Source organism: Pteropus medius, unplaced genomic scaffold, assembly GCF_902729225.1.
Source record: "Pteropus medius unplaced genomic scaffold, Ma_sr-lr_union100, whole genome shotgun sequence".
Lineage (NCBI taxonomy): Eukaryota > Metazoa > Chordata > Mammalia > Chiroptera > Pteropodidae > Pteropus > Pteropus medius.
This window is the reverse complement of record NW_024351730.1, coordinates 25,540,743-25,563,018: the sequence shown is the minus strand read 5'-3', so window position 1 is coordinate 25,563,018 and position 22,276 is coordinate 25,540,743. Positions and strand designations below refer to the sequence as shown.

The window sequence follows — 22,276 nt, the reverse complement described above, 5'->3', positions numbered from 1 at the left end:
AACCAGAGTCCTTTCTGCCTTTTTTCAAAAGTTAATGATGGTAAAAATGGAATTAGTTTTATGAAGCAATTGAAGGAATAAAATGTTCCTAATGAATGGTAGCTTTATATTCTTAGGAAGGTAAAACTTGAAATCATTTTTTAATAACTACATATTGGTGTGTTTTGTCCAGAAAAGAGGAAAGAGCGGATGGGACATTTAAAATGGCACTGACATATGTGAAAGAAACAATGAGAATGCACTACCTCTGAGATTCCATTTTGTCTCAAAACTGAACAAAGAAGTACCTTTTTTCTATTTCCTTGTCTCTCTCTGAAACACTGATATTGAAATTTTGATGATTTTGATTATCATGGCTCAACAAACTAAGTTTTAGAAATTCTGTTTTGAGATTCGAAGAGTGTATGTGAAGGGTAGGGTATTTGAAGTCCAATTTAAAAACTACAAACATGGTCAGTCCAGTAGGTTGGAAATGTTCTCAAGTCAATTAAAAGAAAAATCCAACATGCATTTTATGGAAGAAATGGTGTAAATAAGAGCAATTCTCGCAGTTATTTTAAATAATTTAGAATTCATTTCCTAAGGTGTAAGGCAATACTTTCTCTGACATATGGGCTAAAGAGTTGTCTTTAGGGGTTGAACATTGATGTCACAAGTCATAAAAAAATTTAGAGCTTCAGTAACCGTGAGAATTTCTCACTTTCTTCCAAGAATTACTTATTTACCTTAAAATGGGTTGTGGCAGTAGAAGATTCTTTCATTTGTAAAATTTTTTATTCATGAAATATATGAATGAATAACAACATACATTTTTAAAGAAAATGGAATAACTATCCTCAACAGTCTCAGTACCTTTAAAAAAAATGCACTTTAGAGTCCAGAGTGCTAACCATTACACGATGGAACCAAGTTAAAAAAAATGGACTTCAAAAATCTAATTATTCATATAGGAGGCAAAGTACTTATTTCTGTGTTATATAATGAGCTTCTGGAAATCAGTAAGTAAGGAACAGTAGTAGAGAGCATATTGTAGTTTATATAAGAGGATATACAGATAGCTCTAAAATGTAGAAAGCTGATAACCTTATACATAATGACAATGCAAATTGAAACTATACTCAATTTTTACCTATCATATTAAAAAAATTACAAAATTTTTATCATTATTGTTGGTGAGATTCTTGGCAAATAGACACAATCATATCTTGTTGGTGTAGCTCTTCTGTACATTTTAAGTTTCCTGTGTACCTTTTCATGATTACATCTTCCTTGCTTCTCCCAGAAGTTATTGCTGTCCTGAATTTTGTATTAGCTATTCCTTTACTTTTCTTTCAGTCATTCAGCAGATATTGATGAGTACCTACTATGTGCCAGATACTGACTGGGATTATGTATGTATCTCATAAGGGTGTTTTAACCTTGGAATCCTACTGAATGTAATTTTCTTGCTTTTTTCCAACTTTGTTTTTTGATCAGCTGTGTTTATGCATGCATGTAATTTTAGTTTGTTTCTTTGCTGCATTGTATTCTGATATAGAAATAAACTGTAATTTATTCATTCTACTATAGATATTTAGTCCCTCCGCCCTGCCCCAACACACATACACGCACACACTTTTTTTGGCTACCATAAGCAATGCAGCCATAAACATTCTTATACAGGTCTCCCATGGAGTTCCTAAGAATATAACTGTTGGGTTGTAGAGGTGTACACATCTTTAGCTTTATTAGGTAATGCCATAGTGTTTTGTAAAGTGATTGTACTAAACTAAATTTCCCAAAGTAATATAGTTTCCATTTTTCTGTCTTCTTCCCAACACTTAGTATTGTCAGGTTTATAAAATTTTGCTTATTATTGAGTATGAAATAGTGGTAGTTGTACTCTTCATTTGCATTTTCCTAATTGCTGATAAGATTGACCATCTTTTATATATTTATTGGCCGTATTTCTTCGGTGAAATTGCTGTTAATGTTTCTTGCTCATTTTCACTTGAAGTATTTGTTTCTTATTGATTTGCAGGAGTTCTGTTTTGTATTGTAAATATTTTCTCCCACTCTGTGGCTTTTCTTTTTGTTTCCTTTATTGATATCTTTTAATGGATAGATTTGAAATTTTTAATGTAGTTGAATTTAAAAATCTTTCATGATTAAGTGCATATTATATCTTGTTAAAGAAATCTTGCCCTACCCCAGGTCAGAAATACATTTTCTTATATTACCTCCCAAAAGTTTTGTAAAGTTTTGCTCTTCGTAGTTATTTTTTTTTTATTCATTTGGAATTTATTTTTTAATATAGTATGAGGGGTCTAATTTTCGGTGGGGTCTAATCTTGTTTTTTTTCCCTGTGAATAACCAGTTGTCTTAACACCATTTAGTGAAGTGTTTTCCCTTTTTCCATCAGGTGTGTCTAGGTCTGTTTCTAGGATCTCCATTCTGTATAACCAGTAGGCAATTTGTCTAACTTTGCACAAATTACTACATTATCATAATTATTATTATGGCTTTATATTAAGACTTGATGTCTGGTTTAGGAATTCCTCTAACATTTTTCTTTTGCAGCATCTTAGCAGTCTGGGTATCTTGAATCTTCCTCATATAAAAGAAATTGTTAGATTTCACAAAAGCTGTTGGAACGAGGAATTGTATTGACTGGACCAATTTAGGAAGAATTGACACCTTAATTATATTGAGTCTTCCTATCTATGAATTTATGTGCTCTCTCCATTTATTTATTAAATCTTATTTAATGTATTTGAATAAAATTTTATAATTTCCTGCACACTGGTCAAGCACATCTTTCGTTAGATTTGTTTCTGGGTACCATATTAAGTTTTTATGTTCCTATTATAAACCATGTCTTTTTTATTTTAGAAGTTACCTTTTTTTGCTTATTTACTGTTGGAGTATATAGAAATACAGTTTAAAAAACTGATCTTATAGTAAAACTTTTTGGCTAAATTTTCATTCTTTCTAAAAATATGTCTGCAAATTCTTTTAGGTTTTGTATGCAGGTAATAATTTCATCTGCTGATAGTGACAGTTTTGTTTTTCCCTTTCTAATTTTTATATAATTTCTTATTTTCATGTACTGACCAGGATGTTTAGTACAATGTTGAAGAGAAGCATTAATACAGGGCATGCTTCTATTCCCATTTTAAAGGAAATGCTTCTAATATTTTTCTATTAACAATGATAGTTGCTCTATATTTTTGCCAAAAAAAAGTTTTTTTAGTTTCTAGAAATTTCCTTCTTTTTCTACTTTGGTAATCGTTATTCAGGTGCTGAATTTATTAATGCTTTTCTTTATCTAATGAGATGATTATATTATTATTTCATAGGCTGAGGTGGTAAGTTATATGTATACATTTTTTCCAATTTAAATCACACTTGCATTCCTGTACACTACTGGATTTATTTTGATAATATTTGTCAAGAACTGTGAAGGCTCTGAGGTATTTTTTTTTATTATTGAGTTTATTGGGGTAACATTGGTTAATACAATTATATAATTTTCAGGTATACATTATAATTTGACATCTATATATATTCTATTGTGTGTTTACTACCCAAAGCCCAGTTTCCTTCAGCTACCATATATTTGATCCCCTTTACCCACTTCACCCTCCCCCTACCTTCCTATATTTGACCCTCTTTACTCGTCTACCTCCCCGCTCCTCCCACATCCCCTACCCTCTGGTAACCACTAGTCCATTGCCCATGTCCATGAGTCTGTTTGTTCGTCTTGTTCATTTGTTGCTTTTAGGTTTATATCCCACATATAAGTTATATCATGTGATTTTCAGTTTTTTTCTGTCTGGCTTATTATGCTCAGCATGATTATCTCGAGGTCTATCCATGTTCTTGCTAATGGCAGTATTTCATTTCTTCTTATGGCTGAGTAATATTCTATTGTATATATGTACCACAGCTTCTTTAGCCAATCATCTATCGTAGGACACTTTGGTTGCTTCCATGTCCTGGCCACTGTGAATACTGCTATGAACATCGGTGTGCAAATATCTTTTCAGAGATGGGTTTTCAAGTCTTTGGGGTAAATACCCCGTAGAGGGATTGTTGGATCATATGGTAGATCAATTCTTAGTTTTTTGAGGAACCTCCATACTGTTTTCCATAGTGGCTGTACCAATTTGCAGTCCTACCAGCAGTATATGAGTGTTCCTTTTTCTCCACATCCTCTCCAACATTTGTTATTACTAGTTCTGTTGACTATAGCTATTCTAACAGGTTTGAGATAGTATCTCATTGTGATTTTGATTTGCAGTTCCCTAAATATTTGTTGGCCATTTTTATGTCCTCTAGGGAGAAGCATCTGTTCAGGTCCTCTGCCCATTTCTTGATTGGATTGTTTGTTTTTGTTGTTGTTGTTATTGAGTTGTATGAGTTCTTTGTATATTTTGGATATTAGGCCCTTATCAGAGGCATTGCTTGCAAATATATTTTCCCATTTGGATGGTTGTCTCTTTACCTTGTTGACGATTTCTTTTGCTGGGCAGAAGCTTTTTAGTTTGATGCAGCCCCATTCATTTATTTTAGCTTTTACTTCCCTTGCTTTTGAAGTCAAATTCATAAAATCCTCTTTAAGTCCAAGGTCCTTGAGTTTAGTCCTATGTTTTCTGCTATGCATTTTATTGTTTCAGGTCTTATATTCAGGTCCTAAATCCACTTTGAGTTAATTTTGGTTTGTGGTGATAGACAACAGTCTAGTTTCATTCTTCTGCAGATTGCCTTCCAGTTTTCCCAGCACCATTTATTGAAGAGGCTTTCCTTTCTCCACTGTATGTTTTTGGCTTTTTTTTTTTTTTGTCAAAAACTATTTGCCCATATAAATATGGGTTTACTTCTGGACTCTTGATTCTATTCCACTGGTCCATGTTTCTGTTTTTCTGCCAATACCATGCTGTTTTGATTATTGTCACTTTGTAGTATAATTTGAAGTCAGGCAGAGTGATGCCTTCAGCCTCGTTCTTTTTTCTTAGGAGGGCTTTGGCAATTCGGGGTCTTTTGTGCTTCCGTACAAATCTGATGATTTTTTTTCTATTTCTTTAAAAAATGCCGATGAGATTTTGATGGGGATTGCATTAAATCTGTATTATGCTTTAGGTAATATGGTCATTTTAACTATGTTGATTCTTTCAATCCAAGAACACAGAATATCTTTCCATTTCTTTGTATCTTCTTCGATATCTTTTAATAGGATCTTGTAGTTTTCATTTTATAGGTCCTTTACATGTTTCGTTAAATTTATTCCTAGGTATTTTATTCTTTTTTGTGGCAATTGCAAAAGGAGTTATTTTTTCTACTTTTTCTGACACTTCATTATTAGAGTATAGGAAAGCTATGGGCTTTTGAATGTTGATTTTGTATCCAGAAACTTTACTGTATGTGCTTATTGTTTCTAGTAGTGTTCTTGTGGAGTCTTTAAGGCTTTCTATATAGAGAATCATGTTATCCACAAATAGTGACAGTTTGACTTCTTCGTTTCCTATTTGGATGCCTTTTATATCTTTTCTGAATGCACTCGCTAGGACCTCCAATGTTATATTGAATAAGAGTGGTGATAGTGGACAGCCTTGCCTTGTTCCTGATCTTAGAGGGAAGGTTTATCACATTAATCGATTTGCATATGTTGAACCATCCCTGTGCCCCTGGGATGAAGCCCACTTGATTGTGGTATATAATCTTTTTAATATGTTGCTGTATTCGGTTCGCTAGTTTCTTATTTAGAATTTTTACATCTGTGTTCATGAGAGATATTGGTCTGTAGTTTTCTTTTCTTGTGTTATCCGTACCAGGTTTTGGTATCAGAGTAATATTGACCTTATAAAATGAGTTGGGAAGTATTGTCTGCTCTTCAATTTTTTGGAAGAGTTTGAGGGGAAGAGGTATTACATCTTTGAATGTTGGGTAGAATTCACTGGTGAAGCCATCTGGTCCTGGACTTTTACTTTTTGATAGGTTTTTGATGATTGTTTCAATTTCCATACTACTGATCGGTCTATTTAGACTTTCCAGTACTGGTAATTTTCTAAGTACTGGTCCATTTCTTCTAGGTTATTAAATTTGGTATTATATATTTTTTCATAGAATAGCGTGATCCTTTGTATTTCTGCGATGTCAGTTGTAATTTCAACCCTCTTACATCCCTGGTTTTGTTTATTTGTGTCGTTTCTCTTTTCCTTAGTGAGTGTAGCCAGGGGTTGTCAATTTTATTAACCTTCTCAAAGAACCAGCTTTGTTGTATTTATTTTTTCTATTTTTTGTTTGTTTGTTTGTTTTCAATTTCATTTATTTCTCCTCTAATTTCCTTCTGCTGACATTAAGCCTCATTTGTTCTCTTCTAGTTTTTTAAGATGAAGTGTTAGGTTGTTTATTTGGGTTCGTTCTGGTTTTTGGAGATAGGCCTGTAATGATATGAACTTTTCTCTTATGACCGCTTTTGCTGTGTCCCAAAAGTTTTGATATGATGTACTATCATTATCATTTGTTTCTGTGTATCTCTTGATCTCTCTTTTTATTTCTTTTCTGATCCAATTATCCTTCAGTATCATGTTTAATCTCCATGTATTTGTGTTTTCTTCCTGATTTCTTTTTGCAGTTGATCTCTAGTTTCAGTGCGTTATGATCAGGGAATATGTTTGGTATGATTTTAACCCTCTTATATTTGTTGAGGCTATCTCTCTGCCCCAGTATGTGGTTGATTCTTGAGAATGTTCCATGTGCACTAGAGTAGAATGTATAAGCAGCTGTTTTGAGATGGAAGGCTCTATATACGTCAGTTATGTCCAGTTGGTCTAATGTGTCATTTAAAGATGTTATTTCCTTATTGATATTCTGTTTGGATGATCTGTCCATATCTGACAGTGGGGTATTTAGATCCCCTACTACAATAGTGTTTTGGTCTGTTTCTCCCTTTAGTTCTGTTAGTAATTGCTTTACATATTTTGGGAGCATAGATATTAATAAGTGTTATGTCTTCTTGGTGCATGATTCCCTCTATCATTATGAAGTGTCCCTCCGTATCTTTCTTTACTTTTTTTATTTTGAAGTCTATTTCATCTGACATTAGTACTGCTACTCCTGCTTTTCTCTGAATGCCATTTGCTTGAAATATCATTTCCACCCTTTCACTTTGAGTCTATATTTGTCTTTGGAGCTGAGATGTGTCTCCTGGAGGCAGCATATGGTTGGGTTTTGTTTTTTGATCCATTCTGCAACTCTGTGCCTTTTTATTGGTGAGTTCAGTTTATTTATATTTAAGGTGATTATTGAAATGTAGAGCCTTCTTATAGCCATTTTATCATTTGCTTTCTGGTAGCTCAGTGTTTCCATTGTTTCCTTGTCCTTGTGTTTCTGTTTTCTTTACTTTGGTTGGCTTTTGTGGGTTTTAACTCTGGTTCTTCTTGTTTTATGTTATATACTTAAGTTCTGAATCTTTGGTGTGTGATTACCATTACGAATATGAAAAGGACAGTTTTATACACACACACACACACACACACACACACACAGAGTCATCCATTTTCTTCTGCGTGTTACTTATCTCCATTCCCCTTTGCAAATTTGCATCTTTGAATCCTTCCCTTTTCAGTCATTGTTATCTCAGTTTGTCCCTATATATGCCGAACTTTTCATTACTATCTTGCTATAGTAATTCTCTTATTATTATTTAAGCTTATAACGCCCTGTTCTTAGTAAGGATTGTACTCCTCTGTGTCTATCTGTCTGATAGTCACTTTACTCCTAATTCTGTATTATTTTTTTTTTTTGGTATTGTTATTTTGTTTTAGGTGACCTGACCCTTTTAGTATTTCCCTGTAGTGTAGGTCTCGTAGTGGAGCATTCCCTCAATTTTTGTATGTCTGGAAAGGTCTTAATTTCTCCTTCATATCTAAAGGAGAGCTTAGCTGGATACATTATTCTAGGCTGGTAGTTCCTTTCAGTTAATAGTTTAAATATTTGATTCCATTCCTTTTTTGCTTGTAAGGTCTGCGCTGAAAAGTCCGATGATAATCTAATGGGTTTTCCTTTATACGTTACTGTTTTCTTCTCACTGGCTGTCTTGAAAATTCTGTCTTTGTCGTTGATTTTTGTTAATTTTAATACAATGTGTCTCAGTGAAGGCCTTTTTGGGTTGAGAGAATTGGGTGTTCTGTAGGCTTCTTGACTTCCAAGCTGCAGCTCATTCTTTAGATTTAGGAAATTCTCGTCCACTATTTGTCTGAAAATGCTTTCGAGTCCCTGCTCTGTTTCCTTACCTTCGATAATGCCCATTATTCTTATATTTCCTCTCCTGATGATATCAGCTAGTTCTTGTACTTCTCTTCCATTATTTTTCATTCTTCGGTTTCTCTCTTCTTCCTTCTGATTTATTTCTAGATTTCTGTCTTCGATATCACTGATCCTTTCCTCCATTTGGTCAACTCTATTTCCCAAGCTGCTATTTCATTTTTCAACTCTTGCAGTGTGTATTTTTTTATCTCCAGAGATTTATTCTGTTCTTTTTGAGAGTTTCAATCTCCTCGCTCTGCTCATCTAGTTGTTTTTTCAATTCCTGAAATTGTTGATTTGAGTTGTTTTGGATCTCATTGAGTTTTTTCAGAAGTACCATCCTGAATTCTCTGCCATTTAAGTTGCATATTTCTATGTCTCTAAGCTTATTTTTGGAGATTTTTTTTCTTTCTTTCTGAGATGCCTTGCCACCTTGGTTGTTCATGGTGTTTAATGGACTATTTCTCCGTCTGGGCATTAATGGAAGTGTATTCTGCTGTTTTTCCAGAAAGAAGATTTATTATATAAAGGTCTCTCTTTAGCTTGCTGTAAAGAATATGCTTTTACTTTTGTTTCCAGTAAGTGGTGTCTAAGCCTCTTGGATCCTTGCTTTTTACATAAAGCTTAAATAATGCCTTTTTTATTTTCTTGTAGATATTTAATCACGCTTGCTACCCTCAGTTTTAGTCCCTGTCAGTGTCAGCGACAGTCTTGGCAGTGTTTGCTCAGATTCCCCTGGGGCTCCGTAGAGATCGGTCTCGGAGGGTATCAGGGGAAGATCCCTCTGGGTTGTGGGTTGGGAGCTGTGACTCAGCCTTGGTTTTACAACTGGGGCTGGTAAAAATCAACTGTTGTTTCTCTGTGGTCCCGTCTCGCTTCTCTGCTTCCTGCCCTGATGAGTGGCCCCTGCTGCTAGCTGCGTAGAAGTCCCGGCACTTCCAGCAGGGCTGTTCAGGGAAGTCGCCTTCCTTCTCCCCTCCTCCTCCTCCTGCAGGGAGCTCCAGAGGCTGTGAGAGGCAGCTTCTTTGTTTCTCCCAGTCCATTGCCTGACACCCGGGGTTCTCACCTGTGGTAGCTCCCCTGTGCAGATCCCACACTCAGACATGCTGGTGCGCATTTTGGGTGTTTTTTGTTCAGTTTAGATGTTCAGCTTGTTGTTTCAGGGGGTGAGATCTGAGGACGTCTCTCACTCTGCCATGTTTCCTGGAATCCTCTGGCTCTGAGATTTTATACTCCTTACAAGCTAATTTGTTAGCCAGTTACTGTTTCATGGATAGTGGTGGAAGATATGAGACTCTTGGATCAGAGCCAAAGAACATTATCACTTAAGCAAGACAGACCCAGACACATGCTATGTACATAGTGAGTTTGCATTGCAATTGATTAATCCAGATCTAAGGGTCCAGCACTTTTCAAGCAAAGCAGCAAATAGTCTAGCAAGCAGCAAAAGCCCTGATCCCCAAGGGAGACAAAGAGTTACATGAAAGTACTGGTTTGGTTGCCTTGACCTATTTAGTTTCCTATGTAACTAGCTCCAGAAACTGCTTAGTATCAGGAGACTGATAAGCCTCTGAATCTATCACATTCACTAAGAATGAGGAGGGAAGTACAGAATCCCTGGTGGACTGCCTCCAAACAGAATTTTTTAAAGGAATTTTTCACGTGTTCATGAATAAGATAGTCCTGTGTTTTTATTCTTATAGAGTGCTTTCACAGAGTTAGCGTAAGATTGAACTGATCTGTTCCTTGAAATTTTGATAGAACAATTCTTTAAAACTGTTGTTGCCTGGTGTTTTCTTTGTGGAAGATAATTACCACCTCAGTATTTTTGAAGTTGAGAACTATTGAGGCTTTCTAATTGTTAATGAGTCAACTTTGTTGGACCATATCTGTACTATTAGAATTTGTCAGTTTTTTAAGTTTTCAGACTTATTTGCATAAACATGTTCATAATATTCTCTTGATATAGTTTGACTCTTCTCTTTATAGCTATGTCACCGTGTCTTTTAAGATTTTTTTTTGTGCCTTCTACTTTTTTTTTGGTCTGATGTAGTCTCCCCTGGAATTTGTCAGTTACGTTCTTTTCAGCGAATCAGTATTGGCTTTTATTTTTTAACAACTGGTTTTTTCTTTTTTTTCTTCTGTTTTGTCTGAATTTTTATTATATTTTTTCCTTGTCTGTCTATATGGTTTAAATTTAGATTTACTCATTTTCAAATATAAGCATTTAAGCCTGTAAATTTGCCTATTTGGCTTAATTTTTGTTGCTGCCCTCCACAATTTTAATATGAAATATTTCACTACTGCTTTGGCCTAAGTATTTTTAATATAGGTTATCATATCTTCTTTGACTCATCAGTTATTTAAAATTTCTACTCATGTGTGATTTTAAATTTAGCTTTTTTATTGTTAGCTTTAAACTAATTGCAGTTAGGGTAGCCTGTATGAACCAGTTCTTTGATATTTGTTGATTGTTGCTTTATGCCCTAGTATCTGAAAAAAATAGTTTCTCTCACTGTTGGGCACAGGTCTATATATTTGCCATTAGATCAAATTTGGTTATATTGCTCAAATTTTCTATATCTTTAGATATTTTTGCCTATTTCCCTTTATAATATATTTATGCTAAAATTTCCATTAAAATGGGAGATTTGTTCATTTCTCCATGTAATTCCATCAGCTTTTGCTTTATATCCTTTGAGATTTTATTAGGTATACCAACTATACATAGATATTGCTGTACGTTATATGTATTGCTCTACCTTCTGGTGAATTAAAGCTGATATTAGGGAGTGAGCCTCTTTTTTCATTATTAGGGTTTTTGTCTTACAGTCTGTGTTGTTTAATAATACAGCTATGCAAGTTTTCTTTTGGTTCTTGTTTGTCTAATATATCTTTTCTCATTTGTTTACTTTCAGCCTTTCTGTATACTTATGCTTAGGTGTATCTCTTACAAATACTTTATAGATGGACTTCGTTTTTTAATCCAGTCTGACTTCATTTTGTTTTTAATGTGTGGGTTCAAACCAGTCGCCTCATCTATATTGTAATTATTGATATTTTTGTGTCATCACTATCCAACTTTTTGATTCTACCCCTTGTGTAATTTTTCTCTTTTTTTGCCTTTCTAAAAATAGTTTCTCCCCTCTCGTTTGTTTCTCAATTTGTATACTTTCAGTTGGTTTAAAATTTGTACATTCTATTTCTAGACTCTAAGTAATGACTGTTAAAATTGTACCTTGAATGTATTTTTGAGAAAAATTAAAAATTTGGCAACTTTTTTACTGAGCTGTAATTTACATATAGTGGTAAAATCCACCCCTTCAGTGAATATATAACTCAATTGTTCTGTCACCTCTCAAAGTTCATTTGTGTTGAAGTCAACACCGTCCTCTAACTCTCAGCCCTTAGCAACTCCTTTTCCAAAATGTTGTATATGGAAACGTTAGTATGTAGTCTTTTGACTCTGGATTCTTCCATTTAGTATAATGCATTTGAGATTCTGCCATGTTGTTGCATGTATTGATAGTTCATTTCTGTTGCTGAGTAGTATTCCATCGTGCACATGTTGACACAAGTTGAAGAACGTCTGGGTTCTTTCCAGTTATGGGTGATTAGGAATAAAGGCACTGTTGATATGGGACATTGAGGTTATTCCTTCCTTCAGTACAACCACTCCAGCTTGCTTTTGGTTACTATTTACATGGCATACCCTTTTCTATTCTTTTAACCTGCTTGTGTCTTTGAATCTATAGTGTGTGTCTTGTGGATAGCATATAATGAATCATATTTTATTATTCATTCTACTAATCTCTGCTTCTTAACCAAAGTTTACTTCACTTTTAATGTATTTTCTGATACAGTAGGATTTTTGTCTGCCATTTTGCTATTTGTTTTTATATGCCTTATGTCCTTTTTATTTCTTTGTTCCTCAATTAATGCCTTTTTTGTTGAATGGATATTTTCCAGTGTACCAATTTAATTTCCTTGTTTCTTTTGTTATATCATTCTGAGTTATTTTCTTCGTGGTTACTTTGGGGATTACAATTAACATATTAGTTTCTAGTAATCCAATTTGGATTAATATCAATTTAACCATTAACATAAAAGACTTTGTTACTGTAGTTCTATTTCATTTTCATTTATGCTGTTATTGACACAGATATTGTCATTTATACATTGTGTTCTCATCAACATAGATCTATAATTATTGCTGTATGCAGTTGTATCAGGTAGGAGAAAAAAGAGAAACAAAAATTACATATATTTTCTTTTATGTGTATGTATGTACTTATTTTTAATGGTACTCATTTTTATATAAATTCAGGTTACTGTTTAGTACACTCTTATTTCAGGCGAAAGGAATCCCTTTAGTGTTTACTATAGGTCTGGCTTGCTAGTGACAAACTCTCTCAATGTATGTTTATCAGGGAATGCCTTAATTTCTCCTTTATTTTTGAAGGATTTTTTCGCTATATATAGAATTCTTGGTTGACAGATTTTTTTCTTTCAGCACCTTGACTGTGTCATTCAGTTGCCTTTTGGCCTTCATGATTTCTGATAAGAAATCAGCTTTTAATCTTATTGAGCATCTGTATATGATGAGTCACTACTTTCCCACTGCTTTTAAGATTCTGTTTTTGTCTTTAACTTTATCACAATTTTATCACAATTTGTCTAGATGTGAGTCTCTTTCATTTTATCCTCCTTGGAATTTGTTCAGCTTCCTGGATGTGTTTATTAATGTTTTTATCAAATTTGGGATGCTTTTGGCCACTATATCCTCAATTTTTTTGTTCTTTTCTTTTCTGAGGAACCTAGACAGCCATACATATGTGGAGGGCTATGCACATGCTTAGGAAAATATCCCCAGGGTTGCTGCAATCTTTGGTAAATTTCCAGAGTTGTGAAATAGTTGATTCTGACAATTTTTATCAGTTTTGTTGTTGTTGTTGTTACTGCTTTTATGGAGGGGCAAGTTTTTGGAAGTTCTTATTCTACTATGTTTGCCAAGTTTTCTATCCATGTTTTCTTGAGTGAGCTTTTGTGGTTTCTGTCTTTCAAGGAGTTTGTTCATTTCTTCTAAGTTGTTGAATTTACGCGCATTAAATTTTTCCAATATTTTCTATTCTTTTAATTTCTCAGGAGCTATTCCCTCTTTTATTCTTGATATTTATAAGTTGTGTCCTTTTGTCCTTATCAAAGATAGGTATATCTGTTTTATTGCCTCTTTTTCAGAGTACCATGTTTTGGGGTCAGTAGTGATCACTTGTTTTTCTGTTTTAAATTTTATTGATTTTGCTCTTATTTTTATTAATTCCTTCTGGTTTTTTGGAGTTCATTTGCTCTTATTTTTTTAGATTCTTAATGTGACAGTTATATCATCATTATTAGATCTTTTCTAATATAAGTATTTTATGCTATAAATTTCCATTTAAACACCAATTTAGCTGTATCCTACAAACTTTGATCATTTAGAAGTTTGATGTTTAATTTCAAAGTACTTAGGAATTTTCCAAAATCTGTCTCTTGTTGATTTCTAGTTTTATTTTGTTATGGTCAGATAGTATGCTTTGTATTATTTCATTTCTTTTAAATATGTTACAGTTTGTTTCATGGCCCAGAATATGGTCCCTCGACAGCGTTCTGGTCTTCTCCATTTTTTCTGATTTCCTGTTTTCTTTTTCTGTTGATAACTGATAGAGAAATGTTGATGTCTCTAATAGCATCTTGCAGTCTTTGGAGATATTCACTGTATTCTAGCTTCTATTGTTGGTAATGAATTTTATTGCCATCTCTTTTTTTTTTTTTTTTGAAGTAATTGGTCCTTATCTGGTTTTAAAGTCTTCTGCTTGCTATTGGCATTCTCTAGTTTGCAGTACAGTGAAAAATGAAATTCTTTCATAAACTTCTTTGTATACTTTGTGCTTCCTTGTATCAGTTTATTCTTTTTTTTTTTTATGTTTTATGTGTTTATTAATAGCTTTCAAAAGTTGACAGCCTTTTTTTTTTTTTTAATTCCAAGTATTGCCTCCTTCACTTCTCTCTTTAACCTCTCTTTCCTGGTTAAGAGTTAGGTTGTGTTTACTATTTATGGTAACTGTGTATTAGAATCTAAAATTTCCTCTAGTGTCCTTATTTTATCTTTTCTGCCATCTTTGGGTTTTCCCAGAGACTATAACACATTTCCCGTTTGCCCTGAGAATACTCTCTGGAGGCACTTGCAGCTGCAGTTGTTTACCCCAAGATAACTTGCGGATTATAGTTCTAACCTTACCCCCAAAGTGTGCCACGAAATATCTCACTTTTTTCTTATTTTCACACCTCTCTAGTATATCAATAGTCTTTGGAAACAAATGACATCATTTTATTTATAGCATTCCATTTTTAGTAGTGGTATTTCCATTTACAAGATATAGCAATTCTCGATCACTAAAAATATCAAATCCTAGAAAATGTAGCATTTCTATGAGTGATGTTAATATCATTTTTGAACAATTGTTAGCCAGAGATTCATTTGATGAATCTGATTTATATATGCATTTCCGTTACATTAGGATTAGAGATAAATTCTGTTTAGAAATAACTCCAAGAACAGTTTTCATATTTTTTTCACATTGAAAACCAGTCAGATTTGCTTCAGCCTCAAAGAGTGTGTTTATGTAAAACTAAATTAACGCTGGCAGCAAGCTACACTTTTTTTCTCTAGATGGGAAATGGGTTACATTCATATAATTTCTTTAAATTTGTGTTCAGATTAAATACAGTAAAATTCACTATAGAAAATTATCATTTTTTATTGTGTACATTTGTCTAGTCTTGCTGTTGTAAGTCTTAAAGATTTTATTTTTGTCTTCTGCTTTAGGCAATCCTTTATCACAGGATATTCTCAATTTATACCAGGACCCAGATGGAACCCGAAAGCTACTGAACTTCATGCTAGACAATCTTGCAGGTAACTATTAATGACAAACCAGTAAACTACAGATATTACTGTTAGCTAATATGTCACATGATGCTTAAGACCATCTGACCATTTTTTATACAACTGCTTATAGGTTTGGAGTTCCTTGCACTAATTAGTATATCCTATGGTAGTGGGACATTCTTCTTTTCATATACTGAGTGCTTTCTATTTACCAAGCAATATGTAAGGAGCTTTAGTTACATTATCTCATTTAGTCTTTCTGAGAACCTAGGAGATAAGAATTTTTACTGGCATTGTACAGGCAAATTCTGAGATTCAGAGAATAAAGCAATTTACCCAAGTTACACAGCTAATTAATGCTGAGCTGTGAACCCAAGATTGCCTTGTTCTTAATCACAAAGATACATAGTTATCAATTGTTTGAATTTTATGCAGATTATGGAGAACCCACATATTGCACATGTTTTTCATGAATTAAGTGACTAATTTGATTCACTACATGTTTGTGGAAATTTTGTAACCACAATTTTAATAAGAACACCAGATTTGTCCGACTAAAATAGTTGTATCCCAAATGGACTTCCTTTACATATAAGAAGGCTATTAAGTATTTGACTTAAAACACTTTTTTGCTTTAAGCACTCAAAATATGGGTAAAAGTGTAGATATGCTACTAAATTCAGGTTGTTGTTGTTGTTGTTTTTTTAAATAATGTCTTTCTAAAATACAGAATCCTGAAACAGAGCTAGAAAAATCTAGATTCCAGCATAGAGGCCATCATCATAATATTTTCGCTATGCTTTAAAAAATTTTCTCCAAGATAGAAGACACCTACATACTAAATTTTAAATAGTAAGATTTACAGTAAAGTAAAACCAAATTAATATTATCTAACCAACTTTGGGCTAAAAAGACTAAAAGTCGATTGATGGGAAAGAGATAAACTTATTAGAGAGGTCCTTTTAGTAAGAAATTAAGACTATGTAGCAGTTTAATTAAGCTGTATACATAGTATGTGTATACTACTGCCTTCTTGCTTTAAAATTAAATCTCTCATGCCTGTAGAGGCATAGCTAGTTGACCCAGCTATATGGCATGTGTGTGGTGTTTGTATTAAGGAGCTTTTCATATGTTTTAAATAAAAGCCATTTGCTGATTATATATGTTGTAAATACCTTCTCCCATGGTATTGTTTGCTTTTTCACTCTCTTGATTTGTCTTTTGATGAATAGAACAAATTATAACATACTTGAATTTGTTGATCTTCTCTATTATAATACTGCTTTTGTGTCATCGTTAAGAATTTTTCCCTACCTCAAGCTCATGAATGTGTTCTTCTATGTTATCCAAAAACGTCTTTTTTTTAGAGCTGTAATCTTCCTGGCATTGAAGTGTGTATAATTCAAGAGTAAATTTCATAACTTTTCCACATTTGTATTAAATTGACCCTGAACTATTTATTGAAAAGACTGATTTTTATTACTGGTTTTTAGTGCCATCTTTTGTCATATATCATCAATGTGTGTATGGGTCTGTTTCTGGATTCTGTATTCTTTTCCAATAGTCTTTGTGGCAGTAAAACAGTGTTTGGTATGGTAGCTGTATAAAACGTCTTAAGATCCAGTAGAATTTCTCCTTGATTTGATTCTAGTCTTGGCTTGTTTTGACTCCATGCTTTTTTACTTTGTATATTTATTAAAATTGTTGGAATTACCTTTTCTAATTCTTCTCTCCCCCAAATGTAGGAATTTTGATTGGAAATATGTTGAATCTATAGATTGCTTTAGAAAGAATTGGCATGTTAACCACACTTGATCTTCTAATGTAACAAAGTAGAATACTTTTTCATTTATTGTGCCTTTAATTTCTCTCAATATTGAGTTTTAGGTTTCTGTGCAGTTTTTAAAAATTTTGCGCATTTTTAAATTACATTTATTCTAGGTATTGACTGTTTTGATACTCTTAACAGTCTTTTTGAAAATAATCTTAATGTTTATTGCTGATTTATGGACTACAGTTGAGTTTTGTATATTTATTGTTATTTAGCCACCTTGCTGAACATTTGCTAAATGCTCTTGGTAAATATATGTTCAGCCACTTTAGTAAACTCTTTTTAATCCTGATATATTTTTATTTCAATTTATATAACAGTGTAATTTGCAAATAATGACACTTTTATTACTCTCTAATTCTTACATCTTTTATTTCTTTTCTTGCTTTATTGTACTTACTAAGAGCACCAGTAAAATGCTAACTAAAAGTGGTGATAATGGGCATCCTTGTCTAATTTTATAATTTATTAGCTTTTAATAATTCATGATTAAGTACAATGTTTACTGTAGTTTTTATATAGATAACGTTTATCAGATTAAGGATATTTTCTTCTATTTCTTGTTTCCTAGGAAATTTTTTTATTTTTTAATATGAATAAATATTGAATTTTATCAAATACTTTTTCTCTATAGATATGAGTTTATAATTTTTGTCCCTTATTTTGTTAATTCAGTAAAAGCATTGATTGTTATACCACCTCTGTATTCCTGGAATAAACCCAAGTAGGTTACAATATATTATTATCCTTTTAACATATTCTTGTGTTCAGTTAGCTAATATTTTACTTTGGATTTTTTTGCATGTGAGTTTGAGATTGTGAAGAATTTTTCTTTCTTCAATATCCTTGTCAAGTTTTGATATAAAGATTATATCAGCCTCATAAGATTTATTGAGAAATACTTTCTCATTTTCTGTTATTTGGAAGAGTTTATTTAATCTTCGTGTTCTTTCTCTTTCTTAAATGTTTGGTAGCATACATCAGAGCCTGGGGGTTCTTTGTAGGAAGTTTTTAATTACTGATTTAATTTCTTTAGTAACTATAGTACTGTTCCATTTTTCTATCAACTTATGAAATTTGTTTTTTGCTAAGTTTCCCATTTTATCTAAATCTTCAAAAGTATTGACATTAAGATTCAGAATATCTTTTTATGATGTTTTAATGCCTATTTTATGTATAGTGATCTCTCTTTCCCCTTCCAGATATTAGTTATTTATGCCATCTCTCTTACTTCATGCATAGACTTGCCCAGGGATTTATCAATACTTTCTTGGAAAAAGAAGTTTATAGCTTTGTTGGTCTTGTTACACGGTTTTTTTCAGTATCTTTTGCTTTCTTTTTTTTTTTTCCTGCTCTTTTTCTGATTTTTTAATACCTAAATTATTAACTTTCAGACTTTTTCTCCAGAGTATTTATAAATCTCCCTCTAAACATGGCTTTCAGCTGTATCCCACAAGTTTTAATTTGTATTATTTTTACTGTCACTCAGTTCAGCATATTTTCTAATGGTTCGCATCATTTCTTCTTCGACTGGTGAATCACTTAGAAGTTTCTTTCCTTATTTCCAGGGGAGTTTTGCTAGTTTTCTTTATCATTGATTCCTAGCTTAATTCCATTGTGGTCAGAGGATGTACTCTGATTGGTTTTGATTTAAATTTTTGAAATGTATTATTTAGTACCCAGCACATGCATATTTATAAATGTTAAGTGTGCACTTAAACAGAATGTGCATTCTATAGTTGTTTGGCGATGCATTCTTTATATATTAAAGTTTATTAATTGTTTAAATGTGTTTTATATATTTAATGATTACTTTGTTTTTATTACTGATAGAACCGTATTAAAATCTCCCACTTTGTAGATTTGTTTATTTCTTTTTGTAGCTCTTAGAATCTTTTAAGTACATATATTGAGGTTATATTTTTGTGTTTCATCTTTCTGGTTATTTGAAACTTTTATTGTTATGCTGTTCTTATTACTTTGACATTGGTATAGCTGCACAAAAAATATAGCTACATGAGTTCACTTTGGGTTAGAGTTTACATTTTTTCTGTTCTTTTATGCATAACCTTTCTGTTTCCCTATATCTTAGTATTTTCTTTTGTCTTCTTGCTTTGGGGTTGTTTTGTTTTTTTTTTTTTTTTTTCCTTGTTCAGAGTAAGAACAAATTGTTGATTTGAGATCTTTCTTCTTTTTAATGTACACATGTAGAATTATAAGTTTCCCTTGCGAGTCTATTTTAGTTGCATCCTATAAATGTTGATGTGCTGTGTTTTCATTTTCATTTTGTTTAATGTAATTTTTTAAATTTTCTTTGAGACTTTTTGACTCATGGATTATTTAGAAATGTGTTGTTTAATTTCCTGGAGTCTTTCTTTTATTCTTGTTTGATTCTAGCTTGGGACCACTTGGAAAACACATTCTATATAATTTCAGTTCTTTTAAATTTGCTAAAGTTTATATTTTGAAGCTGTGTTTGGTGTATACATATTTAGGATTGCTACATCTTCTTGGTGGATTGATCCTTCTATCATTATGTAATGACCTTCATTGTTCCTAGTATTTTCTTTGCTCTTAAGTATACTTTATTGCTGTTAATATAACTGCTCTGATTTTTTGTTTAATGTTAGCATGGTATATCTTCTTCCATCTTCTTTCAGCTTTACTGTATTGTATTTGAAATGAGTTTCTTGTAGACAGCATATAGCTGAGTCATGTGTCATGTTTTTTCCTACTCCACCAAGATTTCACTCTTATTTATAATTTGTGTATTGACATTTAAAGTAATTATAAATATGTAGAACTAAAATCTACTGTTTTATTACTTGTTTTCTGTTTATTTTGTTTCTCCTTCCTTTGTTATCTTTTCTTGGTTTCCTGTGGGCTATTTAAACATATTTTTAGGACCATTTTTTTTAATGCTGTTTTTGAATATATTGTCTTAGATAGTTTTCTTAGTGGTTGCTATTGATATTACAATATACATACTTAGCACAGTCAGCTGATAATGGTGTTTTGTCACATTAAGTGAATTATTGATGCCTTACTTCCATTTATGTTACTTTATCCTCCCCACTTTTAAATATAATTGTCTCTAGTGTTTACTCTGCCTACACTGAGTGCCACACATGTGTTGTTAAAATTTTTGCTTTAACCATCAGGTATGTTTTAAGTTCATGTGGAAAAGGATAATCTATTATATTTACCCCTAATTTTACTCATTCCTCATTTTTTCCTTTTGATGTTTTTATTCTTCTGTTATTTTTTTCTTTCTGTTTAGACAGCTTCCTTTAGCCATTCTTTAAGGCAGGTCTGCTAGCAACAAAATCTCTTAATTTTTCTTTGATGACAGCTTTATTTCGCCTTGATTTCTAAAGGATAGTTTTGCTGGATGTAGAATTTGTGGTTGACATTTCTTTTCTTTCAGCACTTGAAAATGTTGTGCCAATTCCTCTGGCTGCCATGGTTTCAGAAAAGAAACCCATTGTTCTCTTATAGGTAATGTGTCATTTCTCTCTGATGTTTTTGAGATTCTTTGTCTTTAGTATTCAGCAGTTTAATTATAACATGTCTTGGTGTGGATTTATTCGGGTTTATTCTACTTGAAGTTTGCTCACCTTCTTGAATTTATAGGTATATGTCATTTACTAAATTTGGGAATTTTTAGTCATTGACTCTTAAGAGTACTTTTTAAGTCTACATTCTTTCTCCTCTCTTTCTGAACTCTGATGATATGAATCTTAGAGCTTTTGTTATAGTCCCACAGGTATCTCAAACTCTGTTCACATTTTTTAGTTTATTTTCTTCTTATTGTTCATAATTAATAAATTCTGTTGGTTTTCATATTCAGTCCTTTTATCTTTCGTTATCTTTACCTGATTATTGTGCCCTTCCAGCGAGTTGTTATTTTGGTTATTATACTTTTCAGTCCAATAATTTCTATTTGGTTCTTTTTAAAAAAATATATTTTAACTTTCTTTGCTGGAGTTTTCTGGGTTTTGTTTTTGTTTTGCTTTTCATTTGTTTCAAGAGAATTTATAATTACTTGAAGCAGTTTTGTGATGGTAGCTCTAAAATCTCTGTCAGGTAATTTCAACATCTGAATTATCTCTGTGATGGTGTCTGTTGATAGTCTTTTCTCACATAAATTGTCATTTTCCTAGTCTTCAGAATGACCAGTGATTTTTAGTTGCACCCTGGATATTTTTAAGGTTATGTTAAATGACTCTTAATCCTTTTAAAATCTCAATTTTAGCAGGCAGTTTCCCAGTTTAGGTTTAGCATATGGATTCTAAAGCTCAGGCGACACCCTTACTATGGGCAAACCAGGCCAAGTGCTGATGGCCACTCCGAGGTGTGAGGTGGGTTGGCTCTCTTGGACTCCGCTAAAAATTGGCACCAACAGTATTGGATAACCACTGCCACCGAGTGTGGGTGTCTCACCTGGTCCCTGTTGGGATTCTCTTTTTCTGCTCCATTGGCCACAGAAATGAGGCTTTTCTTGGTTTCATTTCATTTATTTTTTTCCCTGTTTATTCCTGGTGGCTCCAGAACTGGTTGCAGGGTTGGTTAGCACCTACTATAGCATATATAGGAGATAAAAATGAGATACTTATTTTTATTATATTTTAGATATGATGCTGAGCCATGTATTAGGATGTTAATTGCTTTCTCTTTTTTATTCATAATGAGGGTAGATTTATCTTCAATTTTGATCCAAATTCTAGTACTGTATCTAGGACCATATATATTCATATGATTAAACAGTATTTATATATTTTATTTTATGCTAGCCCATGTAACTGTATTTCTGTTCTTTGTCATATCACTGGCATTGTAGTTTCATTTTTAGGAAAAAATGTATTTTTAGAATGGGATTAAATTTAAGTTGTTATCAACTTAAAATAGACTTTTTATAGATATAAGTTGTTACATGTAAGCCTCATGGTAACCACAAAGGAAAATCCTATAGTAAAAATAGAAAGGATAAAGAGAAAGCAGTATAAGGGTAACATTAAAGAAAATCATTAAACCACAAAGGAAGAGAGCAAAAGAAGAAAGGAACAGAGAAAATTTACAAAAACAGCCAGTAAAAAAATTAACAAAATGGTAATAAATACATATCTGTTAATAATTACATTTCAAGGATCATAAGAGACTACTCTGAACAATTACATGCTAACAAACTAGACAACCTAGAAGAAATAAATTCCCAGAAACATATAATC

General features: G+C 32.6%; 1 protein-coding gene across 4 annotated transcripts in view; it reads left to right on the top strand.

The window, feature by feature from the left end:
- CNOT6L (CCR4-NOT transcription complex subunit 6 like) overlaps positions 1–22,276 on the top strand; it is a 95,736-nt gene that overhangs the window by 34,841 nt on the left and 38,619 nt on the right. For all 4 annotated transcript variants that reach the window (XM_039845526.1, XM_039845525.1, XM_039845524.1 and 1 more), the window contains one exon: positions 15,155–15,244. In XM_039845526.1, the coding sequence (XP_039701460.1) occupies positions 15,155–15,244 (90 nt within the window). The remainder of the gene's footprint in view (positions 1–15,154; positions 15,245–22,276) is intronic.